Below are 21544 nucleotides of genomic sequence, written 5' to 3' on the forward strand. Positions count from 1 at the left end.
TATTCCACTACATTCAGCTGATAGCCACTTTGCTGATTTTACATACAAAACATACACTCTATTGCCACTTTTTTATGTACACCTACAGACAGGTGACAAATGAAAGGAAAAACCTACATGAAGAGTCTTAGTATATAGCCAGGCCACCATGAGCCTCCAGAACAGCTTTAATGCCCCTTGCCAAGTCTGGGGGGGATTAGACTCACAAGTCAGTCTTTAGATGCTTAGAAGGCGGAGATCTCTGATTGTCTGGTGGTGAGACTAGGGGGGGATTTGATTTATTCATTTTGAACATTTAAAAAAAAGTAAATAGGAACATCGTGTAAAACACAACATGCAAAACAGAGACAAACAATAAATCACAAACAGACTTAGAATGAGAAACATAAATTGCCATTTCATGTCCTAAAAGAAGTAAGAAGAAGCAACATGCCCCCATTCCCAAACTATACTAATCCATCACTGATCATACAATTACATAAATGCACTCTGCTCACCATCGATCAACCACATATTTACACCACTGCACCTCTTAATACTTGATAACCAAATCACCCCATGTATAAAACAAATACAAAAAACATTCCTCTACAGTGTATTCCCTCTTTTATATATACAACCTATATTTAATCAGGTAATCTCATTGAGATCAAAATCTCTTTTGCAAGAGAGACCTGAGTGCAAGAGATAGGAAGAAGAACAAACCTAGTCAGACAATACACAAGGACATATTGTGTCACAGACAATCAGACAACACTAAAGCGATTTGAAGGTGAAAGTTTATATTGCATATATTATCTCATTTGGTCCATAGATGTTTAACTGGTTTGAGATCTCATGACTGGAAAGACTGCATTTCATTTATGTCATTTTCATACACACCTAACCATTTACTGAGACCTGTTGTACATAAACATCTGCATTTAATATATTTCTCCAGTCTTTTATTCAGGTTTTTTCTTTAATTTGTCCCCCATCTGTAGCTAAAACTGAAGCAGTCTAATACAACAGCTCTACAATAAATCCTACCTTCATGAGTAATGTAGTTCAGTTTATACGGAAACTGTTTTTAGAGACATGCTGATTAAACTGTATGGTCATTTTGGAGGATGTAGGTTGTGGATTGGAAGATACCACTTGTTCATCAAAAAGTATGGTGTAAGTATTAGTGCACAACTTTTACTTAAAATCGAATATTGTTCTATTGTGGTATTACTACTTTCAGGTAAAGGACCTGGATAGTTCCTCCAACAATGACTTAAATCAAAACCCAAATACAGATTAAACTACTGAGAAGGATTGCATGATCAGTGCCTTGTAGTTGCAGTTAGGAGAAGGAAGCCACACGGGAGATCATTTGCACAGTTTGCAAACAACAAAAGAGCTCATCATGGTCTTGCACTTCACACCCAAAACACCCATCGGTGAAAACACAACATCAGTGACCAATCTGCACTACACAAGAAAGGAACACTGAAGAAGTAACCGTCCACTTGAGAACAACAAGAAGTCTAAATCTGCATCTCCTTTTTATACTGAAAAAAAAAATAAATTAAATGATCATGTTGAAATGTACAGATATTTTAACTTGTAAATCCTTTTTCACAGTAACAGCGCCTCACAAAAACACTAAAAAAAACACAATACAGTGCAGCATGCCTGGTCATCAAAGGCCAATCTGTTATCCTCTCACCACATACCAATGCTAATGAATTGCACACCTGTGCACCCACCCCCTATACACACCTAAACCATAAACCCCTTCCTGTATGTCTTGGCTTACACAAGATCAGACGAACACACCCTGTCCAGGTAGAGATCAGTAGAAATGCTAATGTGGCCATTAGGCTCACAGTTCTCACATCATTTCATCGCTAACTGAATCATTATAAGGACAATACAGCCAGGACTGGGAACACAAACAACCATTTGGATGGTAACATGAAGGCTAATCTAAATCATCTTTGTGAATAGGATTGCAAATGGAGGGAAAGGCAGTTTGCATCAACATGTCTAACCCACTGTACAGGAGGGGGGATGTTGGGACTTGAGGATAAAATCTCTGTCTTTGAACACTTATGTTCAAAATGCAGTTAAAATAGATACTTCATATAAAGGCTATGTTTTAAATCTTGTTTAAGGATAAATATATTACTCCTCCTTACAGCACTTTCAAAGTAAATGTTCTGTCAAATACCTCTTACTTAGCTGCTCCACAGCCTTAGATTTTTATTTGTATTAAACCATAATTAACAATAACGCTGACTAAGAAGAATAAGTGTACATAAACTATTTATGCCTGAGACCCAGATGCTAAATTTAGACCACTGATCTGGGACCGAGGCTCATAAAAACATTATTAATTATGCCATTGGGGGAGTCAACAGACTCATGTACATGGTTTAAAAAGCACTGAAACTTATGTGCTGACAGGGCAGCATGCAGAGGTTATTTACTACTTGGATAGCCCATTTTGTTGCTAAATAATGTTATGTATGATAAGTATTTGGTACACAACAGCAAGTCTCTGCTTAGATAAATCTCTTGCGGCACAATTTACAGAGGCAGGGAAACTTGTTTTGTAAGCCTACGCTCAAGACACCATAAAAATATCATGCTGCAATACTGCCATTTCCTTATTGAAGATACAAAAGATGCTACTGATAGCTAAAGGTGTGCTCCTTAAACAAACACCACAAGTCTCTTGATTGAGCACACAGTTGGATGGTTTCCGACATGAGGTCATAGTGAGTTAATTTGATTAAACACAAATTATGATTTATAATACTAAATATTATATAATAATTCATGTAAGCACATTACCAGCTAAAATGATGAATGACTACACACGAACGCTCTTCAGCACACTCTTCAAGATTAGTTAATGAAACAAGATCCACCTTAAGGTCCTTATCATGAAAGCTGATATATTGTTATATTATCAAACAAAATTACATTTGATGAAATGTTCACAAACAACTTCTAAATCAGTCATTCAAATCCACTTAAACTCATGTGTAACACTGGTGAACATAATGCTTTATCTTATCTGTGATTTTAGACATCACTCACTGAAAGAAAGATAAAGCAATTCTACATATTTAGTGCATCTATGGAAAACATATTTATTACTGGTAGGGCTTAATATTAGTGGTAAAAAGTGGGGTACTTCAAAATTGATTTATATTTCGTAACTCTACTTTCTACTTTTATCTTTTTTTTTAATTTACAGCCAAAAGGCACATAATATGATAATTGAATACAGATAATTGTAATAATATCACTGAGTGAACTGCAAGACATATATAAATAATAATGAAAGACAACAAAAATGATTAAAAAAGAACAAAATACAAGTGGTTATTCGGGAATTAAGGCACACGGATATTCATAAAGGCATAGGGCCATTCCACTTTTACAGCATTTTACTTTTCTCATTTAGAAATGCAGGAAATATTAGGCTAGTTCAGAAAAAAATAAAATAAAAACTACATTTGCCAAAAAATATTTTGCCAAAATAATTAAATTGTTAATCCCAAACTCTGCTCTCTTGTCCTCCGGTTGGACACCAACCTTTATATTTTCATGATTTATAATCATAGTATTTTGATCACTATAAGTAAACCAATATTGAAAAAAAGTCCCAAAATGCCCTAGTTAAATTACAATTCCAGTGTCTGAGTTACATTAAGTACAGATATTCAAATCTAAATTAAACCTTTGGTGTGAAAAGTCATTACATATGAAAAATCTTATTTATCATTCATATATTTTACATTGTGAACTTAAGCCTTGAGTGGAATTAGAAAAGAGAGATATATCCATAGTCATATTACTGCTGTTTTCTCGGAACATGTCTCCACTTAAAGGGTGATGGGAAGCAAATTGAGGTGACGAAATTCCGTAATAATTTATAATTGCATTTTTTATCCAATAAACTACATGGATCTTTAAGTAATGAAGGTTTCTGTGGAATAACCACAGAATAAATCTGCATACCTGTAATTACTTGAATCATTGCATTTTTATTTTTATCTTCAAACCCCAAAAAGCAGGGGACTTACCTAGGGGGCCAATGAAATGGCGCTACAGCTGACGATGAGGGGTCAATCACAGAGATTGGCTCAAATTGAAACACCCACCTTCATCCCTGCCCACACCCACACAGGTCTTTAAATACAGCCCGTGGACAACTACGCGCGTCACGAAGTTTTTTTTTTAGGGTTATTGGTCCCGCTTGTTTTAACTCGGTCCTTGCTTTGTCGATTTTTAAGAAATTTTAACACAGATTACTCGAGCCCTCTTCTATTTTGTGTTCATTTTTGCGACAAACAACGCCTCCAGAGTCATGGCAGACTGGAAGACGCAGATAAGCTACAACTACAACGCCTCTTACCATGCCTACGCTTACGGCCTCGTGTACCCAACCGGAGCAGAGCAAAACCACGGGAGCCTTACCAACTGGGGCGAAGCTCAAGCCCAGGATTTGAGCAACTACAATGCCGGGATGGCACAGGCCTACTACACCACCACCGACAAGACTCATGAGGAGTCTCCGCCTGGCAGTCCAGACGGGCATGCCGTGAACATCCACGGTCACTTCCAGGGCCCTGGTGTTCTCCACCTCGGTGACAGTCCGGCAGGCCGTTTGCTCTTGGCCGGAGCTCCGCGGGTTGCTTACAATGTAGGAGCACATGAGGTCAGGCGGGTCCGGAGCGATTCGACCAGTGACTCGGAGGCACACACCTCACCAGGTATGTAGCTCGCTAACGGAGGTCTGACCTCAGATAGCATTTAAGCTAACTTAGCTAACAGAGTCCGTTATGTTAGACCTCTGCAACGCAGCGGGAACTTAAAATATCCCCTACACCTTTTTAACTTGCATATTTTTTGCTTACATCTTGTGGGTAGCCTAACGCGACGATTTCTTCGGCCAAAATCGACCAAGAAGTCCGATTTGGTTCCATGGTGATTTTAGTTCCCTAAATATCCCGCCACTGATTTCACTCGGTATCTCGGAAAAGCTAAGTTGCGACATCTCGCGACAGAATGCGAGAATATCGAAACAATTCAAGAATATTATATGGAATTTACAAACATATTATAGTATTTACTATTTATTATTAGACAAAATGTTCTCTCTTGCACTTGAAACACCCCATGCTCTGCTATAGTGGACGACCCGCTCTACTAGATCAGTGGTTCGATCCCCGGCTCCCCCAGTCTGCCTGTCGTAGTGTTCTTGAGCAAGATACTAGACCCCAAATTGCGTGAGTAGCAGGTGGCACCTTGTATGGTAGTCTCGGCACACCAGTGTGTGAATGTCTATGTGAATGATACTCATAGTATTAAAGGTGCCTTGAGTGGTTAGATGATTAGAAAGGCGCCATACAAGTGCAGCTCCATTTACCATTTTGACCCTGTAGCTCACACTGGCCACCTTTTGTTCCTTCTCATTAGATTCATGGAGTTCTGGCAGCAGCAAAGAAGGTCTCCCGCGGGCAGACCCCGCCACCTGGGCAAATAAAGATCTTGATGATGAGGCATGCAGCAGGAGCCCGGATGCCAGTGAGGATGTTCCCAACACTCTCATGGAGGAGCCAAAGATCTTTACTGTCAGTGGGGATGAGGGCACTAACAACACTACCTCTCTCTCTGCACCCTTAACTGCTCCAAAGAAGCCAAGCACTACTTCTGCTGCCCCTAAAGGAAAAGTCCGGTCAGCCTTCTCAGAGAGTCAAATGAATGCTCTTGTCCAGCGCTTCAGTGTGAAGAGGTACCTCACCCCAAATGAAATGAGGAACCTGGCAGACCTGACTGGACTGACCTACAAACAGGTGAGGGGCTTAGGAAGGTTGTTTAATCACGAGCACAACATTTTTTTTTTTTTGTGCACTCTCTGATCAGCTGGGATCTCCTTCATCTTATCTTCAGGTTAAGACTTGGTTTCAGAACCGAAGGATGAAACTAAGGAGGCATCAGAAAGACACCAGCTGGGTGTCTGAGCGCTACAGCAACAACAAAGGAAGCCCAGTTGGGCCCATGTACACAAACATTACCTCACATATCCCTCCTGTAAGTAGCTCCCATTATTTGAATTATATAGCACAATTTGTCAGTGCAAATAATATTGTCTCAGTTCCACCATATTATTTTGGGATTTTTTCATAATTACATTTTTCTTCATGTAATTCTGAGCAAGAGCTAAGCGCTTCACTGTATTTTTAAAAATATACAGTACAGGCCAAAAGTTTGGACACACCTTCTCATTCAATGCGTTTTCTTTATTTTCATGACTATTTACATTGTAGATTCTCACTGAAGGCATCAAAACTATGAATGAACACATGTGGAGTTATGTACTTAACAAAAAAAGGTGAAATAACTGAAAACATGTTTTATATTCTAGTTTCTTCAAAATAGCCACCCTTTGCTCTGATTACTGCTTTGCACACTCTTGGCATTCTCTCCATGAGCTTCAAGAGGTAGTCACCTGAAATGGTTTTCCAACAGTCTTGAAGGAGTTCCCAGAGGTGTTTAGCACTTGTTGGCCCCTTTGCCTTCACTCTGCGGTCCAGCTCACCCCAAACCATCTCGATTGGGTTCAGGTCCAGTGACTGTGGAGGCCAGGTCATCTGCCGCAGCACTCCATCACTCTCCTTCTTGGTCAAATAGCCCGTACACAGCCTGGAGGTGTGTTTGGGGTCATTGTCCTGTTGAAAAATAAATGATCGTCCAACTAAACACAAAGCGGATGGGATGGCATGTCGCTGCAGGATGCTATGGTAGCCATGCTGGTTCAGTGTGCCTTCAATTTTGAATAAATCCCCAACAGTGTCACCAGCAAAACACCCCCACACCATCACACCTCCTCCTCCATGCTTCACAGTGGGAACCAGGCATGTGGAATCCATCCGTTCACCTTTTCTCTCGTCTCACAAAGACACGGCGGTTGGAACCAAAGATCTCAAATTTGGACTCATCAGACCAAAGCACAGATTTCCACTGGTCTAATGTCCATTCCTTGTGTTTCTTGGCCCAAACAAATCTCTTCTGCTTGTTGCCTCTCCTTAGCAGTGGTTTCCTAGCAGCTATTTGACCATGAAGGCCTGATTTGCGCAGTCTCCTCTTAACAGTTGTTCTAGAGATGGGTCTGCTGCTAGAACTCTGTGTGGCATTCATCTGGTCTCTGATCTGAGCTGCTGTTAACTTGCGATTTCTGAGGCTGGCGACTCGGATGAACTTATCCTCAGAAGCAGAGGTGACTCTTGGTCTTCCTTTCCTGGGTCGGTCCTCATGTGTGCCAGTTTCGTTGTAGCGCTTGATGGTTTTTGCGACTCCACTTGGGGACACATCTGTGAAGTGGAAACCATTTCAGGTGACTACCTCTTGAAGCTCATGGAGAGAATGCCAAGAGTGTGCAAAGCAGTAATCAGAGCAAAGGGTGGCTATTTTGAAGAAACTAGAATATAAAACATGTTTTTGGTTATTTCACCTTTTTTTGTTAAGTACATAACTCCACATGTGTTCATTCATAGTTTTGATGCCTTCAGAGAGAATCTATAATGTAAGTAGTCATGAAAATAAAGAAAACGCATTGAATGAGAAGGTGTGTCCAAACTTTTGGCCTGTACTGTATATCCCTTGATACTACGTATGTGAAGCGTAAAGGCAAATAAAGCTGAGAGGCTCATAAAATGGGACCAAACCACTGTCCTGCCCAGGTTTCCTGTTAAATTATAACAGAGAAACAGCAGCTTGGACATAGAACAATTTGTCCATAATGGAGGCCTAACCATAGTCTGGTTATGTCCTTAAAGGCGAGACAAAACACGTAAAATGATATACTGTAACATCAACCATACATTTGATATTTATTTATTTGGATACTAATACTGCCTGTTTGTCTTTCAGTATCAAGGAGAAGCCCTGACTCAGCTCAAGGGGCATTACAACCAGCACATGATGGGGACAGCCTTCAAGAAGACCCCACAGAACCTGGCCTTCTACCTGGCTGCCATGGGCTCTGCTGGTGGACCTGCTGGCTACTCTCCCTGGTCCCCTGGCTCATCCCAGACTGGAGCTCCCTCCAGGCCCCAGGCAGCTGGCTGGTCTATGCCCTCAGGTGTGAGCCACTATGATTACGACCCCAATGCATTCAGCCCAGTCGGTGCTGCCTCTGTGAATAACATCGGGCAGGGCACAAGCTTTGACAACAAAGATGGGGATCCTGTCAACGGCCGCACCTCTTTGAACGCAGCCATTGTACACAATGTCAATCAGTAGTCAATGTTGGAAGTGCTAAACTTTTCATGAAAAGTTACCTGAACCGCCTTGTTAATATTCTTCCCGGTTGTGGTTTGAAATGAATTGAGGTGGTTGTTGAGTGGCCGGGTGTACATATACCTTGTTCATACTCCTGTTCAAAAGTTTTATTTTTTTATCATGAAGCGTTATTTTTATATGCAACTTTAAGTATGTTGATGTGATCTTTGCGCTTAGTGATCTGAGATGGGTCCAAATTGGGCACATTCTTCAGATTACATTGTTTTTTGGAACGGTTTTAAGGCAAAGTACTGATGTAGATGTGATGACAACAAATTTCACTTTTTCTATAAATACAGGTTCACTCTGGCAACTCTTGTTTTGGTGTTTTTTGTTTAGTTCTGTTTTTTAAATCATGATAGCATGGGAACATATTTACATATTGTCTGTAACTTGTGAAAATGGCGTGACTGATAAGGTTGTGGCTAAACGAAACGAAACACAAAAATGTTCATATGCGAGCAATCAAGACTAGTGGATAGTCCGTCAAATTTGAAATAAACCTGCACAAAAGTTCAAAAGGGTACTAGAACTACATCATTTTTGGTTTACATAATTTAGGCTAGTGTTAAAAAGGAACAACTACCAACTACTGTGGCTGACATGAACATGCCATGTGTCCTATCTAAAGCCACTGTTCTGGGCTACTGTAAAAGCATGGTGGCGCAAAGCAGCACACAGTGGGCGAGGTCCGGCTCCCTATGCAGATAGAAACGCTTCATTCTAAGGTAATGCAAACACTGTTTCTTAATTTCAGGCATTGCACATTAAAGAAAACATACTTCTTATATTCCATTTCTGCCATAATATTGCCTTGAATTCTGGGCACTAGCATTTAACATAGGCTGTACAAGCCACACAGTACAAAGACACTTGACAGAATCAAAGAAAAAATGGGAAGTCCTAGGTAAAAAATCACCCCAAAGTTGTTTGCTGGTAATGTTGTATTAAAAGCATTTTATTGAAAAGACTATATTTACATCAGAACCAAAATCTGTCGATGGTGATCACAGAATACAATAATATTGCTCCCATCACCAACACCTTGCAACAAGCTCTTCAATCTACAATGCATCACTCCTCTTATCCACTGCAGGGCCATGTGGAGCTTGGCAGGGCCAGTGCAAACATAATTTATCTATTATATCCGAATAGGCCACCACAATTGAATGTGTGGGGGAGTATAATTGCAAGTAATAACACCTGCAATGCTGCATAATTGAAACTACAGTATGAGTCAGCTGTCTTGGTGGGTAACTGGGGTAATGCGAGAAATAAGACCAGATCCTGCCAAGCCTTGATGGACCATGAAGTAGGTACCCGAGCAGATGATGCCACACTACATCATACAATGATTAAACCCACTCACTCAATTATCATACATTTTACCCATTCACTCCTGATAGGACAAAATTATCCCTTTGTAATGAAATTTCCCATTTCATCCTTAAATACATGATCTAACCATCCAACCAAGTGACCAGTCATCCCTTATTACAACAATGACAGCTCTAATTCAATCATTAACCCCTGTCAAAGTAAGTTAAAGGCCCCTGTTTCTCCTCCCACACTGGAGGTGTGTGTTTGTGTGTGTTGTGTATGACTGAAAGCAAGAAAGGAGAATGAGGATTGTCCATGTGTGCTATGAGGAAATGTTTGTTTATATCTGTGTGTCTGTGAATGCACATTTCTTGTCTTAGTCCATCTTGAGGCTACGGTAGATGTAGCGAATAAATGCCAGTGAGGCCCAGAATGACACGCTGCCCAGCATCAGTGAAAAGACCATCGCTGTGAGCAGAGAGTAACCGAAGAATTCGGTGCTCTGCACCAGGCCGCTCATAGAGGACCGGTTCCGGTAGTAGAAAACAGAGTAGACGAAGATGAAGAGGCCTGTGGAGCCGGTGCTCAAGACGCTCCGCCACCACCACCGGTAGTCTTCGCCAGACAGCAGGAAGTAGGTGAGTGCAACAGAAATGCATGCACCCACTGAGAGGAGGATGGCAAAGACGCATAGCAGGATGCCGTAGAGGGTGTAGTGCTCTCTGCCCCAAACTGTGGCAAAGATGTAGTACAGCTCCACTGAGATGGCACTGAAAGAGATGTTGGAAAGAGGAATTAATATCAAGAAAATGAAATTCAACAGGCTCTATATTTTTTCCTTAGAACAGTAATCAATAATGCTGACTGATCTTTCAAGATGACAAAGCTAAAACTTTAAGTGCAAACATTTGCAGGTAGTCGATTTCACTCATCATCCAAACCATTCTGGACCTGAACAATAAAACGTCATACAAACGCTGAATAACAGAACAACAATAAGTGCAGACATACATGACAAAGCGTACCTTAATGGCAATTTTATTCTCTGACAACTCATTTTCCTACATTTCAATTCTTGACATAAAAGACTCATGGGATATATTCATTTCCACCAAACATCAAATATATAAAAAACTAAAATAAGCTTTAGTATTCATCATATATGTTTTAAATATTCACTTCCCTGCTTTATGTCTATTGAGAAGAGGGGCTTTTTAAAATTATCCTTTAATAGAAGCACCTCTTCCCCACACATGAAGATACCTCACCTGAATGGCAGGAAGCCACCGATAGCCATGTGTACAGCCGTGTGTTTGTACCAGGGCTGTGTGGGTATCTGCCGTGCGATGTTGCGAGTGCGGCACGGCGCCTGGAAGCTGCCGGCGCGGTTCTTCCCCACAATGCCGCCAATGACGGTGAGTGGGAAGCCCACCAGCACCCAGGCACCCAGAATGAGGAGCACGGTGGTGGCAGGCAGAGCCTGAGTGGAGCCGCTCCACCAGTGAATCGAGTTCACAACACTCCATGTCAGGAACAGTGGAGCTGTTGGAATGAATAACAAATTGAATAAAGGACAGGGATTGTTTTTAATCATTCTAGATAATTCCTTGAGAGCAGTCCTGAAAACAAACCACTGTAGAATTTTTTTCACCATTAAAGAACTGACATAGCTACTTGATTACTTAATAGGAGCGAGAGGCTTTATGTGCCTAAGGGCAACGTATTCCTGCAAAGTGTGAATGCTGTGAATATATTATACATAAATTAAATTACTAACTGAGTAGCAAAGCACTGTCACATTGTGCTGAACATTAATGGACGCTGCCATAATACACTAGAGGTGCCCCTACCTATTCAGCTTTTTTCTTTAGAAGTAAAACTATAAAAAACAATAGAAGTTCGAAGAGCTACGAGGCCTGAGTGAAATAATAACCACTTTATCTCCTAAATGTTGAAGTAAAATCTCAAAGCAAAAGTCTGTATGAACCACAATAATACAGACGCTAGTATGCATTTGACAGTTTTTATTTGACAGATGCTTTTTGCACCCAGGTGTCCGTTGCCAACAATATTTGCTTCTGGGGTGAAACAGTCAATGTGGCTATTTACACCCGAGTGTATATTCCTGGGTGTCCTAGCAACGGCAACAAAATGTTACATTAACACGGACTTCAAGCTATTGTGCTGAAGTTTATGTACACAGTGCTTTCACCAGCTTTCCTAAAACTAAAAATAAGAAATCAGCTAGCTAAGTCTAAAAATGATAAAGCAACACTGACTCACACTGGACTCAAACTTCAGTCTGCTGTGTGAAATTTTGGTGCTAACCCACTCACCTACCCAGTCTTACAATCTCTATGGACTGTATCTCTCTTTTTATTACATCACCTGACTTTCTGGCAGGACATTTCTGAGCTTTTTATCGCAAATTTACCAATTTAATTTCAGAGAATATCCAAGATTGGCCAGAGTTAGCCCTAACCTTGACCCCTGCACCTTAATCCTGAATGCTTCCAACCATGACATGTCAACACGATGAGTACTAGCCAATCAGAGCAATGACAGTTTTAAAGCATAAAAATAAAAATGCTGAGAGGAAACATGGCCGAGTGGTGATGAGAAACAGGAGGACATACAGAGGAAACTAAGAAAGGATGAAGAGAGATTGGATTTTGAAAATGTTCATTAATGTACATTGTCCCTCTGCAACAAATAAAGACAAATGAAATGAAATAAAAACTCCAAGCTAAAAACAGAGAGGAGATTATTTGAATCCATGACAGATAGGTCTGTCATGATAATTACGTTATCGACTTATTGAGGTCAGCAAAAAATTGCCCTTGTGTTTATATGTGTTTGGTTACATAAAAATGATGCCAAAATAAACAGAAGGGTTTTACAGGCCATTTTAAGACTTTGGTGCAGACACACATATATATTTATGTTTTATGTATTTAGGATATTATTTTTTCACATTCTAATTCCAATATCTTAATATTAGTTCCCTCTTTTTATTATCATTATATTAGTGACAGAAAATGCTCTTAAAACGACAATAAGATCATTAATTCAATTCAAATTAAATTTTTCATAAACTGTGAACAAACTAATAATAAGTGAATGAATCTGACTTTTTTGAGAACATGTTCCAGGCTTTAGCACATGTTCAACTGAACTTTTTTTGCTCTGCTCTGACAACAAAAGTGCGAAGTGATCCCAAAGCCTTCTTATCAGACTCACCGGAGAAGAGCGACGAGGTGAGGATGATGTTCCACACCCAGCGCTGGCCGTTGATTTGTGTGTAAAAGCTACAAGACACGTAGCCTGACACGCAGCTGGTCAGAGCGTACAGGACGATAGCTGCAGAGTTGATGGCACCATGGCGGTGCACATTGAACATTCCCATCAATGCCATGAAGATGATTCCTATTGCAAAAGGGGGACATGAGAGTGATCAGACTTCTGCACCTGAGATCCCTACATTTGACTTGCATGTATATGCCATTATCACGTTTCTAGTCATTACGTGACTCTACTGGTCAATACAAAGACTGTTGCTACGGGTCAGTGCTGCTCAGACTTACTTTTCAATTTTCAAACAGAACAATGACTGTTTCTGTAACAGATCAACGTGTGTGTTTTTGTCCACGTCTAGCCGTGTTCAGGTGTATTTGAGAATGAATGATCACCTGTGGCAAGGGTAAGAAACTGAGCCCCCACTCCCAGCACGGCACACAGCAGGCTCTTATAAGGGGGAAACCTGAAGACATCAGTGTGTATGATCTTCCAGCCGTTGTCTCCCTGGTCAAGATCATCACACCCACCCTCCTCCTCCACATTGTACCTGCAGGTGAAGGGAAAAATGCTTTCACCCTAGATGTTATCATACACCTGACGAGCAGAAGTTATATACAAGTTTCACAAGGTAAACTGTGCACAATGAAAAAATAACTATGCAAAAACATCTCAAATTCAATTTATGTCTTAAAGAATAAACAAGATACTGCATGTAAACTTACATTGCCTTAAAGTGGCAACCTCCAGGGCTGAAAAAAGAAGCCAACATGCAAGTGCCAAAAATTGCAGTCCCTCAAATGGCCACTTGAGACTGGCTCCAAAACAGAGTCAGTCCCCTTAGATCCCCATTTTAAAACACCCAACGTTACAGCAGAAATAAACATGTTTACAGCTTGTTACAGCAAACAGTTTTAGTCTCTATAGCTGATTTCAACATTCATGTCAACTGAACACGGGGTGAATTTCTACATAACCCACCTGTTTACATTTCATTACGGTTTCAAGTTACACATAATTAAGGGCTTGGGCGCTGCGACTGACAGGCTATCTGTGAGCCACCACCACCGTCTATAAGTAAGATCTATCCCTCGCTTCTCCACAGCTCCACCGTCATCCAAATATGGTCACTTTTAGCTTTAAAAATCCAAGATGCAGACAGCCAGAATGCCAAAATCAAGGCTTAAAAACACAATCGACAATCCAATGGGTGATGTCACAGTGGCAATACCTCACACTATTTCAGAAGGAACATCTACTGTATGCAAGAAGTAGATGTCAGAGGGAAATACCAACTTATGTCTGCAGGTATATCAGATCTAAACTACACATTACCTGCACTCAGACGCACAGTATGTTTAACTCACAGCATTGCAGCCAATAAAAAAATAGGGAAGCTTTAAAAGCTAAAACGTTTTGGTTTAAAGCCAAACTATTTGAGACATTTTAAATGGAAGTTCACATAGAAATAGTAACATTTACTACCTGATCACAGCAAGTATAAATCGACAATACAAATATAGCTGCAACTCCTGACAATTATCATTGATCAATGTCTTTAATACCTATTGATTATGTGATGATGATGATGATGATGTCTATAAAATGTCAAACAATTGTTAGAAAAGCCTTTACAACTTTCCAGACACCAAGTTGACATCTTCAAACTGCCTGCTTTGCTGGGCAAATAGTAAATACCCAAAGATAATAGAATTACAATGATATAAGGTGGGAAAAGCAGCATATGGTCATGTCAGAAGCTGAAACTAACAAATATTTGGCTATTTTTTCTTTATAAAAGGACTTTATGATCATCAAAATTACAGTAAATAAACCTTCTGTTCGTAGGTTATTACAATGTAAACTTCTAATAACTATTTCTAAGGTATCTATATAGCCTCTACAGCCTTTAAGCTTTTTTATCACCTGAAAATGAAACATATGAAACATATAGTTTCCCAGTCACTGGCCCAACAATAACCACTTTAGCTCCTTAGCTGACTAACCTGGCAAAGTCATTCTTAAGGACCCGCATGAGGATGATGATGACGAAGCCCAGCAGCAGCACCACCAGCACCAGTGAGTTAATGATGGAGAGCCAGTGGATCTCCAGTGTTTTGGGGAAGAACGAGTAGTCTCTGAGGCGCTCGGCTCTCCGGGAGTGAGGCAGGGGAGACTCGAACCAGCGCACGCTGTAGGTGTGGGTGACGGTCAAGCTGCCTCCACCCACCCCGACTCCGCCCACTGCTGAACCCGCTCCCTCCTCCAGGGGAACAGGTTTGACGTCTTTTACTGAGACATTGGCGAAAATCACTGAGTCGCCGTTGTACTCAATGTTGAAGTCTAGGTGAGTCCACAAACCCACCTGTTGGAGGTGAGAGAAGACAGCAGGGAGAGAAACAAAGAACAAAAGAAAGATAAAAAAAAGAAAGAGGATGAGAAAGTGAGAGACAAGAAAAATGAAAGAGATTCTGGTTCCGCTGAAACAGGAACTTTGCATAAAGACAAAACCGCACACAGTCTTTATGCCTCTCTTTGTCTCCCTGACAGAACCTGACCACGCATCTCAGAAGGTTTACCTTGTGGCTGTGAGGCAGGAAGCCGCTCTCTTCTATGTATCCTACAAACCCCCAGATTGGAATATCATCCAGGACGAATTCAAAGTAGAACAGCTCCTCGATGGCCTCACGAAGCTGGTCCACCTGACACACACAAAATTCACCATCACATTCAATGTGTTTTAAGGGATACTTTGTTTTTATGCAACCAACTTTTTATCAAAATTATGCAAGCCATATGTAAATGAACTGTGTTAAACTTCTCTCAATCTAACCAGTGCCTAGACATCCCTCTAAATGTATTCAGAAACATGTTTCAGCTTACTGTTTCACTGTAATACGAGAACTTTTGTTGCCAGCTGGCTGCCATTGTGTCAAATGAACAAGTTTGCATTACGTCACCTACCAGCAGGAGCGTTTATTGGTCTGGTGTGGTGCTGTGCATTCTGTGTAGGTTTTCTACAGTGGTGGAAAAAAGTTTTCGGACACCCTTAAAATTTTACACAATCTCAAATATTATCATGAAATATTTGTGGAAAAATCTTTTTTGTGTTTCAAAAGGTGTGGCTGCATTAGACAGACAGACAAACAAAAACAAATTGTATTTTTTTGTTTATTGTTTACAAGAAAAACTAACAAAACTAAATTCTTGACAGTTTCAATATGTCAGTTCTCAACATTCGGTCGGTATCAAAGTCAACAAATAACAGAGAATGTGTTCAAAACTGAACAAAAAATAAATAAACCATCACATCATCAAATTAATATTTAGTAGTCCTGCCATTGGCACGTAGTAGAGCTCTAATCCTGGCTGGCATGTTCCCCACGAGCCTTTCACACTGTTGAGGGGTCCCACTCTTCTTGAATTACTGCTTTTAATTCTTCTAAATTCTTTGGTTTATGCTTTGAAACAGACCTTCTGATAATCCACCACAGATTTTCAATGGGGCTCATGTCCGGGGATTGAGCTGGCCACTCTAAGACCTGGATACTGTGCTCCTACAGCCGAGTTCTACTGGCCTTGGATGTGTGGCAAGGGGCATTATCTTGTTGAAACATCCAGTTTTTACCTCGACAGAACAGTGCACGCGCAGAAGGGAGCATGTGGGTTTCGAGAATGGTACAATACTTGGTAGAGTTCAATGTGCCATCACAGACAGTGAGATGACCAACACCAGCAGCACTCATGCATCCCCAAACCATGATACTGCCTCCACCATGCTTGACAGTAGGTACTGTACATGCTGGCCTGGCCTTCTGCGTACCCTCACATTAGTAGGAGGAAGATAAAGCTGGAAACTGGACTCATCTGACCACAAAATCTTCTTCCAATTCCTGGCTGTCCAGTTCTTGTGTGCCTGGGCCCAACAACGCCGGGCTAACCTCTGTCTCTCATTGATCAGGGGCTTCTTGATAGCCTTGTAGGACCTTAAGCCATGATCTAAAAGTCAGCCACGTACAGTGCGGGTGGAATACTGGACACCAGTTTGGTTTGACCACTGCTGCCGAAGCTCCTGTGATGTCATTCGGCGGTTTTGCCTGCACATGCGGATCAGGATGCGGTCATTTCTTGCTGAAGAAATCCTTGGACGCCCAGATCTCAGTTTGTCTTCCAAGCTGTTGGTTCGTCTGTCTTTCTGCAGAGTGTATCCAACTGCTGAAGGACTGCATCTGCACTTCCTGGCTATCTGGCGGCAGCTGTACCCTTCCTGGCTGAGAATCTTAATCTTCAGGCGTGTTTCCTGCGTTAGGTTCCTTGTTTTAGCCATTTTTGTGTCTGAAGAACTTTCAAATGTGCTGGCTTTATGTAGACACGAAGCTTGGCAACAAAAATTGTGTCTTTTAATAAAAAGAACGACCTTCATCACTGGTACCAAAATGACCCAATACTCAAAATTTCTTATGTATTTTTATGGAACCAATCAATTTTAAGTTTTTAATGGCTTTTTTAGGATTTATTTAGTATTTTGGCTGTGACTGTACTAAAAGAAATTGCACTTGAAGACCTAAGAGTGATTCTTAATGCAATATTTCACAAATGCACGGGGTGTCCGAAAACTTTTTTCCACCACTGTATCTCTTGAGCAAAAGCGAATGCCACAGTCCTTCTGTTTTCTCTGATCATATGGCATCAATTTCAAAAGTATTTGCATCTGTCTACAGCCTGGTTTCATGAAAAGACCAGCTTTCCATCAGTAAAATACTACAGCATGTTGACTGTATCATCACAATAGACTTGCATATTCAAGAGAATCATTTACTTGATAAAATGTTAAGCAATGGTAATCATATCTATATCTATACTTCTATCTGTCAATAGAGTGAAATCGGCCATTCAGTCTGTCTCTTTATTATATTTTGCTTCTTTTTGCTGCATGCTTGTTGTATTGCTTTGTGTTTTTATACTGCTTGCTTATTATATTGCTCCTTGTTTTCTACAATTTACTGATTATACTGATGTGTGTGTGTTTCTGTCTACTGATGTGTACTTATATATTGCTTTGTGTATTTTTCTACAGGTGCTTCCTGGTTGCACTATCAAATTTCCCCACTGTGGGACGAATAAAGTATTATCTTATCTTATCTTATCTTATCTTATCTTATCTTAGTCTTGCAACATCTACCACCCAGTGACCAATCAATAACATACAGTAATTTCAATACAAAATCAAGCTGCTTTATAAATCATAAACTAAACCCACTACTGAAGCTGGTGGTATACAAAGTGTTAATGTTCAAACTGTCCTAGCCTTGTGTAAATAAATACCTGTTTCTCTGACAGAGTGAGCTTGCAAAGAGTTCTTTTCTCCATGTTCTCTTTGAATCTGATGTAATATAACGACTCTGCCATCCTGTCACCATCCAACACTTCTCCCAGTGTCAGGGACTTGTGATGCACCTGAAGAAGAAGTGTTACAATATTAGTAACAGAGTGTTAAAAAAAAGCTCTACAAAGCATGAGCTGATCATAATTCAGTGAGCAAGTGATTTCAAAATGACACATACAGCTTTGAGGTAGTTGTGGAGAACAGACTAAGAACTAAAAACTCAGCTGGCTACAATCAAACTTTAGTTCTGCATGCTTGTTGTTGAAGCGCCATATTGATGGTAATTGATGGCTTATGATGGGTAATAAGTTGCAGCTACTGTAAATCTGGGTTGCGCTGCTACCAACACAACTACACTTTCAATGATGACTTTTTTTCAAAAAAATGACTGATGACTTAAAACTTAAACAAAGGGAAACTCTCAAAGCAAGGCATAGAGAGCAAATAGCTGGATAAAGAGCTAAACAGTACCTTGTGTCTCTGGGTATATTATTTAAAGTTTTACCCAATTTCAAATATACATTTGAACTTGTTTTTGTAGCAAAATGTCACCTTATTTTTTCTTTCGGTATTCATTAAAATGTGTTGATATATTCTGCAACAATCCAGCCCAGACCTCTTCTTGAACTCACAAAACAAAGTCTTCAATTAAATCCCTTTCACTAAGTCCCGCTTGCAAGGAAACCTGTTTTATTGGACACTTTTTATAATCTTAAATGACAACATTTAAATGTCATGGACAGATGGAGATACAGTACCTTTCAGATAAAAGCAATTTTACTATCCTTACTCTTGTGTCAACATTTAGCACGACAAAATAATCTTTAGCTCCTTTGTGGATTTCAGCACGCCATTAATGCACAGTGAAAACGGAACAAAGACTGACCTTCTCCGGTCTGCAAACAGGCAGGGTGTAATAGTGATATGTCTCCTGGGGGTTATGATAAGGGCCCACTTTGTTGACATAGAGAGTCACGTTGTCCCCCTGCTTGTAGCCCACTGCCCAGCCTGAGAACAAGCACAGGATCAAGACGCAGTGCAGGCCCATCGCCCTCTGGCAGCCACCTGGCAGGTGTCCTATTCCACACTGCATAACCCCTGTTGCAAAGATGGACAGTTCATCAGTTCATGAGGGACAGGTGTGATTTAAACTAACCTGTCTGTCCTGACACTCTCAGTACGCCTCTCATTTCAAGTCAAGAAATTAAGTCATGTTGATGCAACTTAGATCTGATATGTGATGATATACGTGTCAAGTGGAGGATTTTATGCAACGTCACTCCCACAGAGTTCAAACAAACACAGCAGAAAACTGAGAAACACTCAGACAGTGTGTGACCACCATGAGTTACAATGTCTTTCATCAGCTTTATCAGTCCAGGAGGGTTTTTTTTGACAAGAATTAAATGAGCTCTGTAAGCTTTTATCTGTCTGTGATGAGTTTGTTAGAGTATACACAAAGTGACATTGCCCACAGATGCCATTGTACAGATCAGTTTTTATTTTTTTAATACTACAGGGGTCTCACTAGAATTCCTCGGTAGGCTGTTGCTTTCATATTTTGTAATCTGCATATCAAATTTGTATGCTACTTATTAACACCATATTTTGAAAGCGAAATGATGATGCTACAGTAGAGTATGACACTACAGTGCCAGTGTTTCCTAATGGCCCATCATATTATCATTTAAAAACAATACTTTAGCCATACAAATTTTGTCCTCAACCTCATAAAGCAAAGCAGGTGTCATCACTTTTGGAAGTAGTATATATTAAAAGTAATTTGAGAGGTTGATCCATAGTCAGCACTGATGCAGCACCGCTGGTCAAATGTCAAAGCGATGCAAAAAAATGTGAGTTGTCTGAATGTTGCAGTTTTAATGCAGTTTAAATTCAGATGGTAACAATTTCTATTCTGTGTTGTGCATCATCATGCTGGCCTTCAGTGTTTATGGTGAAGACAAGTTAAAATGCTCTGGTGACAGCAGATTCAAGCTTGAATGTGACCAGCCCTGGAGGATAGTGTATGTGCTTCCTAAAGTTTTTTGCCACACTAAAATGTAGATTTAACTGGTTTCTGAACAGCGTGACAAATAGAGTGGGAATGGTATATGTGTGCAGAGCTTTCTGTTGAGATTCACCAGAAAGGGAGGGTCTCAAGAAGCTTGTCAGTCTTCTGTGTCAAACTGTTTCCTGTCAGGCCTCTTCACAGTAGCATCAGACCTGCAGGTTTTGACCTCCTGAACTTGATAGTGCCAAGACAGACATTAAAATATCTACTTAGGTGGGAATTTTACTAAGAACTCCCAAGTTATTAGACAGGATGTTTCACAGAATTATATTAGGTGGACATAAAACAACAGCACAAACTGACGACTATAGCCAAAGCATGTACTCCCCTTTATAAACTCTGAGTAGTGACATCTGGCGAGTTAAGTAATAGCTAAACTGACCTTTCCCCAATTTATTGCTCTAAGAGTAAGAGAAAGGCCAAGTATCAAATTGCCACAAACCCAGGACACGTTCTGTTTGTTTAGCAGATCTTCTGGAAAGAAACGTGACTATAATGACAGGCCTCACACATTCACGTAAAGCAAACAACTTATCTACATCAACACTGGTCTACTCCAAATTGGCACGCTGCATTTTCATTTTCAGCCACCACTCGCGAAAACAGCAAATTACTACACGCAGGAAATGACAAAATCTGCACTACCAGTCTCACTGTTGTGTCACTTCACTCCCAGTGCTGCAGCTCCAACAAAACCTGTCTGTCCGCTGGATTCCTCGGACTCCAGGCCCCGACAGTCTCCTCTCTGCTCCGGTATGCGCCGATGCTGGAGCTCAATGTGAAGATTTACAGCTAAACATCCTGGAAACCCTCGATGCAAAGTCCCAACGTTTCATAGATGCATTGCGATCATATCCGGGTACACCGAGTACTTTTATTGACACATGAGACAGAGTAGAAGAGGGGGTCCGACTCCACGTCACCTTAAAAAATAAAAATAACGACGACTCGGTTGAGTTTTCCGGAGTGGGCGGAGAAACAAAAACACACCTCCGTCGTTACCGGTTATTCGCAGCAGGTAAAATGTCACTCTCAAACGCCATGTGAATTTAACGCGGTTTGTTTTTGTGCTTTAACGCCACCGAAAAACAACATTAACACCGTTTGAGACCGTACCTAAGCGACTCTATTATTTTAGCTGTATTGAC

General features: G+C 40.6%; 2 protein-coding genes across 2 annotated transcripts; one reads left to right on the top strand and one right to left on the bottom strand.

The window, feature by feature from the left end:
* The first annotated feature begins 4117 nt into the window (after positions 1 to 4117).
* On the top strand, positions 4118 to 8711 carry nanog (nanog homeobox). Its single transcript, XM_049565040.1, has 4 exons — positions 4118 to 4754; positions 5461 to 5837; positions 5935 to 6075; positions 7915 to 8711. The coding sequence occupies exons 1-4, from the start codon at positions 4349 to 4351 to the stop codon at positions 8284 to 8286; spliced, it is 1296 nt and encodes a 431-aa protein (XP_049420997.1). The 5' UTR covers positions 4118 to 4348; the 3' UTR covers positions 8287 to 8711.
* A 551-nt stretch (positions 8712 to 9262) lies between these two features.
* tm9sf1 (transmembrane 9 superfamily member 1) lies at positions 9263 to 21511 on the bottom strand. The gene is made up of 9 exons (XM_049565081.1): positions 21042 to 21511; positions 19212 to 19423; positions 18265 to 18396; positions 15519 to 15641; positions 14946 to 15304; positions 13335 to 13489; positions 12886 to 13071; positions 10914 to 11187; positions 9263 to 10415 (listed from the first exon to the last, which is right to left on the bottom strand). The coding sequence occupies exons 2-9, from the start codon at positions 19416 to 19418 to the stop codon at positions 10022 to 10024; spliced, it is 1830 nt and encodes a 609-aa protein (XP_049421038.1). The 5' UTR covers positions 19419 to 19423; positions 21042 to 21511; the 3' UTR covers positions 9263 to 10021.
* Positions 21512 to 21544: the final 33 nt, after the last annotated feature.

Source organism: Epinephelus fuscoguttatus, linkage group LG21 (genome assembly GCF_011397635.1).
Source record: "Epinephelus fuscoguttatus linkage group LG21, E.fuscoguttatus.final_Chr_v1".
Lineage (NCBI taxonomy): Eukaryota > Metazoa > Chordata > Actinopteri > Perciformes > Serranidae > Epinephelus > Epinephelus fuscoguttatus.

Coding starts and splice junctions, on each gene's coding strand:
- nanog (XM_049565040.1), top strand. CDS start 4,349: ATGGCAGACTGGAAGACGCAGATAAGCTACAACTACAACGCCTCTTAC. Junction 5,838..5,934: donor CTGGACTGACCTACAAACAG/GTGAGGGGCTTA, acceptor TCTTATCTTCAG/GTTAAGACTTGGTTTCAGAA. Junction 6,076..7,914: donor TTACCTCACATATCCCTCCT/GTAAGTAGCTCC, acceptor TTTGTCTTTCAG/TATCAAGGAGAAGCCCTGAC.
- tm9sf1 (XM_049565081.1), bottom strand. CDS start 19,418: ATGCAGTGTGGAATAGGACACCTGCCAGGTGGCTGCCAGAGGGCGATG. Junction 18,397..19,211: donor CTGTTTGCAGACCGGAGAAG/GTCAGTCTTTGT, acceptor CTTCTTCTTCAG/GTGCATCACAAGTCCCTGAC. Junction 11,188..12,885: donor CACCTCGTCGCTCTTCTCCG/GTGAGTCTGATA, acceptor TCATTCCAACAG/CTCCACTGTTCCTGACATGG.